At 42.2% G+C, this 6,409-nt stretch overlaps 1 protein-coding gene across 1 annotated transcript; it reads left to right on the top strand.

The window, feature by feature from the left end:
* The first annotated feature begins 468 nt into the window (after window positions 1-468).
* On the top strand, window positions 469-1,416 carry LOC141416335 (olfactory receptor 10H1-like). The gene has a single exon (XM_074053406.1). It carries the CDS (start codon window positions 469-471, stop codon window positions 1,414-1,416), a length of 948 nt encoding a protein of 315 aa, XP_073909507.1.
* The last annotated feature ends 4,993 nt before the right edge of the window (window positions 1,417-6,409 follow it).

Raw genomic sequence — 6,409 nt, 5'->3', positions numbered from 1 at the left:
GATAAAATTGCTCCTGGTCCAAGGACTAATATCCATAGGAAACAATGGATAAAACATCCAGTAAAGAGTTCATTTCACTAGGGGAAACAAAGTAGAGGAAAACTGCAAGGTATAATTTTTGGAGTGAACTCTTGAATTAGGCACTTCCATACTTTCATCCTGAGCAACATTTTTTGGCAGTGGTAAGGTTTGAACTCAGGGCTTTTTGCCTGTTAGGCAGGTGCTTAACTGCTTCAGCCACAACTCCATCCCTCCAGCAATATTCTTAGGCTTTGTATATGCCAATATTCTCAATACGTACGCCAACAAAACTCAAGATAGAGATGAAAATAATGGTACCATCTTCCTAATTTGATGAGAGCATTGTTAAAGGTGGGAAATAAATTAATGCTACCTGATTAATGAGATAACCTTTACAACCCACTAGCTGACCTCTCCCTGTTGAACCTCACTGCAGGCACAGCCTCCATGCAAGGAGCCAATCACTCAGCAGTGACTGAGTTCGTCTTTATTGGCTTTTCCACCTTTCCCCATCTTCAGCTGATGTTCTTCCTGCTGTTTCTCCTGATGTATCTGTTCACACTGCTGGGCAACCTGCTCATCATGGCCACCATCTGGAGTGAGCAAAGCCTCCACACACCCATGTACCTCTTCCTGTGTGCCCTGTCCATCTCTGAGATCTTCTACACCTTGGCCATCATCCCGCGCATGCTGTCCGACCTGCTGTCCACCCACCACTCCATCTCCTTCCTGGCCTGTGCCTGCCAGATGTTCTTTTCCTTCACATTTGGCTACACCCACTCCTTCCTACTCACTGCAATGGGCTATGACCGCTATGTGGCCATCTGTCAACCACTGCACTACAATGTGCTCATGAGCCCCCATGGCTGTGCCTGTCTGGTGTCCTGGTCCTGGGTTGGTGGCTCCATGATGGGGACTGTGGTCACAACAGCCATATTCAACCTCACCTTCTGTGGCCCCAATGAGATCCACCATTTTGGCTGTCACGTGACACCTCTGTTGAACTTGGCCTGTGGAAAAAATGTGCTGGTGGTGGCCAAGGGTGTGGGCCTGGTGTGTATCTCAGTCATGCTGGGTTGCCTCCTCCTCATCCTCCTCTCCTATGCCTTCATTGTGACTTCCCTCTTGAGGATCCCATCAGCTGAAGGGTGGCACAAAGCCTTCTCCACCTGTGCGTCCCACCTCACAGTGGTGATCGTGCACTATGGCTTTGCTTCAGTCATCTACCTCAAAACCAAGGGGCCTCAGTCCCTGGAAGGAAACACTTTGATGGGCATCACCTACACAGTCCTCACACCCTTCCTCAGTCCCATCAGATTCAGTCTCAGAAACAAGGAACTAAAGACCACCATGAAGAAGACTTTGCTGAGCAAACTCTACCCAGAAAAAATATAATACCTAAGAATCACTAAATTGAGTAAACAAATACTGTTAGAGAAAACATTCCATCAACACATACTCATGTTTATTTTTCTATGTCTTTCCAATTGAGAAAAAACTTTCTAAATAAATTTTAAGGGTGTCTGCCAGGGTACTCAATATAGGGATTTACTTGGGATAGAATGATGCATGTTTGAGATACACAGAGAAAACCAAATTCAACTATTTCTACCTGCTATAGTATATTTAGTCAGAACCAAACATTTAATCTCTTCTCGGTCTGCCCAAACCCAGTGTCATCTAATATTTCCAACAACACAAACGCATTATGCAAGGAGAAATTGAAGGCTTTTTGCTGTACCTTTACCTGGCAGCACCAGGTAGGTATATCTCAGATTTTTAAATTTACCAAAGATTTCTTCAGATCACTGCAGCAGAGCAAAAAACACCCTAAATTTTAGCACTGCCCAGTCCTATGCAATAGAAATTAGAAAGAGCAATAGGCAGATTTCTAGGCAAATAGTTGAGTAAACTTTGATGTTTCAAGTGTGAATCATGGACAATTGTAGACAAACAGAGATGTGTACATGGTAAATTAAGAGGAAAAGTCCCATTGAGAGACATTGTGCACATGGGGAACCAAGAAAATCTCTGCTGTAGTAGGACTGAAACATGAGCCCCAAATAAAAATTTCTTCCTTTAACTTGTTTTTGTCTTAGGTATTTTCTCACAGGAATGCAAAGCCACCACTCTTCACTATTCAAGACTGCAGTAACTGAGGGATTAATAGTCAGATCATGAGGAAGGAGGACAGGGTTTAAGGGTCCTGTAGGTACTCTGAAAATTGACAGGCTTTGTACAGTAGTTGCAGAAATCACAATCTCTTTAATATACAAGACAAGGACAAACTGGATCTAGTTACAGCACACATTATAATTCCTTCTAGTCCATGAGAATAAAGGACACATTGAAATGGGGTAGATATAATGTGAACACCTTGAGAAGTCACAAACATCTTGTGCATGTAAGAACAGCATATTTCCTTATAAAGAAAAAGAAAACACCATATGGAATGGATGGGTATATTTAAATGTATGAATATTAATGGTCAGGCTTCAAAATGTCAAAATAGAAATTGATTGCCTGCAGTTGGCTTCTGGAAATCAATGACATAGAAAAGGAAACTTGCTTGATTAAAGAGGCTAAGGAGAAGAACAAAGTAAACCAAGTGAATGCCCTAGCTAGTGGCACCTAGCACTGTGGTGGTGAAAGGGAATTCCTCCCCTGGAGGAGTTAAAGTTGACAGAGAAAGAATCACAGCATAGTAAAGAAGACTGCACATTGCATAAAAAGAAGGAATCAATAGGCGATCTGGAGTTTGCACAATGAGGTAGCTCTGGAGAACAAGCTTATTAAAGTTCAGAGGAAACTCTGACTGCTATAGCCAAGAGCCATCTGGAGAAATGTCCTATTGTTCGGGAATGAACTGCCCTGGGGATCACCAAACCCAGCAGAATCACACTGCAGGGTTCCTACGTACACCCAACCTTTCTGCACTTACTGAGATGCATGGCCATGTGAACCATTTGTGGCTATTGGGGAGTGTCTCTGACACAAGCATCCATACAGTTTTAGGCTTCATGGGCTGTGAGAGAAATGGAGTTCAGTACAGCCAATCAGCAACACTGCCCTGTGTATTGGATGCCGTGCCAGATGTGTATTATTTCTCAAAGGAGTGGGATCTGGAGATCTGCTAGGATGGAGACTAGGTAATCATTTGCTCCCCACAGGGCTCCCATCCAATACCAATTGGTGCTTCAGTTGCTCTCCATACCCTTGCTGAATTCCAGCAATGCACTGTGGTTTGGACTTTGGTAATATTCCTAAGCACACAGTCTGAAAAGGTTCAGGGTACATTTACACCTGCCTGGAATGTCCACCTTCTGTCAAACCTTGGTTGGCAAGAAGTGTGCCCTATAAGCTGACATATGCCACAGCTGAATATGCAACCTAAAAGACTCCAGAGAGAAAAATCCTTGGGTTTCACCAGCATATTCCTAACATGTTCAGAGAGAAAGGTGACTTGCAGTCTACAGCCTGCTGTAGCTCATTTGGTGGAATCTGAGACTAATTAGAAGTACTTGCATGAGTGACTGACAATCTCCCTGGCAGATTCCAACCTTAGAAGACCTGGGAAGAACTGTTACCACCCAGAGGAACTGTGGCTAGATAATTTTTTCCTATCTATTCTTTTATCTTTATTAGTGATTTCTCATAGTTTTTCTATTATCTTTTTTTTATTTGTTAGTAAAGCAGGGTACTTTTAAGATTGAAAGTATAAAGTGAGAGAAGATCCCCCAGAGGTGGGAGGGATTCCAAGAGAGGCTGCCCCCTTGATTTTATCTTATTTCAATGTTTTTTTTCTATAACTGGACTTTTCCCCCTCTCTGTCATTTTCCCTTCTTGCATTTTATCCCCTTTTATTATTTCTATTTTTAAAACATTTTTCCTATGCATTCTACTTTGTTTTTTGTCTATTGTACTCTTCAGTGTTTCTTCTCTCACCCACCCCCTTCCTGGTCCTGGGGATCAAACTGAGGGCTTTTTGCCCATTAGGCTGGTGCTCTGCCTAACAGATATTCAACCAGCTCAAATGAGAGTAATTTACCCCAAGGGCAGTCACAACCCAGTCTCATTGGTAGTCTGGTGTATGCTTTAAACTAAGGGAAATCCTAGCTACTTGGGAGGCAGAGATTGGAAAAATCTGGCCTCAAAGCCAGCCTGGACAAAATCATTGCAAGAACCTCATTTCAACCAATGACTACATGGGTGCTACCCACCTGTCATCCAAGCTTTATGGGGAATCACAAAAAGGAAGGTTACAAGAGCAGGTCATCCTGGGGATAAAGCAAAAGTCTACCTCAAAAATAGCCAGTGCAAAAGGGTTGGGGCATGGGTCAAGTGGAAGAGCGCTGCCTAGGAGGCATTACTGGAGTCTGCATTGGGAAGAGATGCCAGATGCATATTTTTTCTCAAAGGAGTGGGAGGCTCTGAGTTCATCCTCAAGTACTGCCCCAAACCAGCAACACAACACTAAAAACCCATGGGGATGTAACACCTAGCTGTATCAGAACTTTCAGCACAACTGGAGCAGCACATATCAGAATCACATCCAAGTAAAATACTGAAATGAGCATTGCCCATGGAATACACACCATCTAATAGGGGTTTCCATGCCTATTGTAGGACTTAGCTCAGAGCATGTTCCCCACATATTCTCTGTTCTGTATCACACAATCCTAAATTACCAGAGGGACTCCACTCTTGGGAGACAGGAGAACATGAATTTCCCAGGCATTCACGTAGAATGTGTTTTGTCACAATTCACTAATCACAGCTGAGAAGCCACAGGGAGATTATACAATAAAGTCCAACTGGAATTAAAAGAACACTAGAAAACAAACCAATCCTCCAATATACATAAGAGAATGAGGGATATTTATCCCAACAGAGAGCAATGTATATGCAGCAGTCATATACAAAAATATGGCACCTTTTAAATATTGTAATTCTTAAGAATGAATTCCAAGCTCATTGAAATGGATGAAGTGCCAGATAAGAATTCAAAAGATACTTTTTAAAGATTAATGAATTCTAGGAGAATGCAGATAAATAATGGAAACCATGATATATATGAATCAGAAATTCTAGAAGGAAATAGAGATTTTGAGAAAGAACCAAACAGAAGTCTTGGAAAACAAAAACTGATCAGTCAAATAAAACTTCAGTTCAAAGCCACAGCAATAGACTAGGTCAAGAAAAACAAAGAAGCCAGGTGCCAGTGGCTCACACCTCTAATCCTAGCTATTGAGGAGGCAGGGATCAGGAGGATTTTGGTTCTAAGCCAGCCAGGGAAAATAGTTCATGAGATCCTATCTTGAAAAAAGCCATCACAAACAAGGGGCTGGTGCAGTTGCTCAATGTGTAGGCCCTGAGTTCAAGTCCCAGTGCTTCAAAAAAAATTTTTAAAAGGAGCATAGAATATCAAAGAAAAAAGAGAAGTCTGATGAACTATCACAGTCAGACCATGACAAAGAAAAAATGGAAGAAACAATGAACGTAACATACTGGATATCTTTGACGCCATTCAAAGACCACAGTTGCATGCAATCATAATATATGACAGAGAAGAGTTATAAGATAAAGAAACAAATCCTATCCAATGAAATAATAGATGACATTTCCCTAAATCTTCATGAGATTACAGATTTTGTTGTTTCAGATTATTGATTGAATGATTGCTGGTACTGGAGTTTGAACTCAGGGCCTCAAAATTGCTAGGCAGACCCTCTACTACTTTGAGACAGTACATCAGACCTCCCCAAATCTTGGGAAAGATTTGGACATCTGGGGAAAGTAGTCATTTAGAACCCCAAAGAAGTGACGTCAGGGAAATTTTCCCTGTCCCAGGAGCTGATGCTTCCCCTTCTCTCACACCTGTTCTCCCCCACCTACTTTTATTTGTGGTACTGGGGCTTGAACTTGGGGCCTTTACCTTGAAGCACTCCACATCCCGATTTTTGTGATTTTTTTGAGACAGTCTTGCAACTATTTGCCTGTGCTGGCTTGGAACCGCAATTCTCCTGATCTCTGCCTTCTGAATAACTAGGATACAGGCATGGACCACAGGCACTTGGCACTTCTACCATTTGTGAGATAGGGTCTTGAGAACTATTTGCTCAGGGATGCCTTAGAATTGCAATCCTCCTGGTCTCTGCCTACTGAGTAGCTAGGATTATAAGGTGTTAGCCACCTACAGGTTTGTGTTTATGCTTTTTTGAGGTTTTTTTTCTCTTTTTTTTTCTCAGTACTGAGGTTTGAATTCTAAGCTTTGCACTTGCAATACAGATGTTCTACTGCTCTGGTTATTTTGGAGATGGGATCTCTCAAACTAATTGTCTGGGCTTGCCTCAAAGGTTATCCTCCCAAACTCAGCCTCCCAAATAGC

Source organism: Castor canadensis, chromosome 14 (assembly GCF_047511655.1).
Source record: "Castor canadensis chromosome 14, mCasCan1.hap1v2, whole genome shotgun sequence".
Taxonomy (NCBI): Eukaryota; Metazoa; Chordata; class Mammalia; order Rodentia; family Castoridae; genus Castor; species Castor canadensis.
The sequence above is the reverse complement of the archived record's forward strand: the minus strand, read 5'-3'. Positions and strand labels throughout refer to the sequence as shown.

Bases quoted from the DNA above. Each gene is read 5' to 3' on its own strand.
- LOC141416335 (XM_074053406.1), top strand. From the start codon at position 469: ATGCAAGGAGCCAATCACTCAGCAGTGACTGAGTTCGTCTTTATTGGC.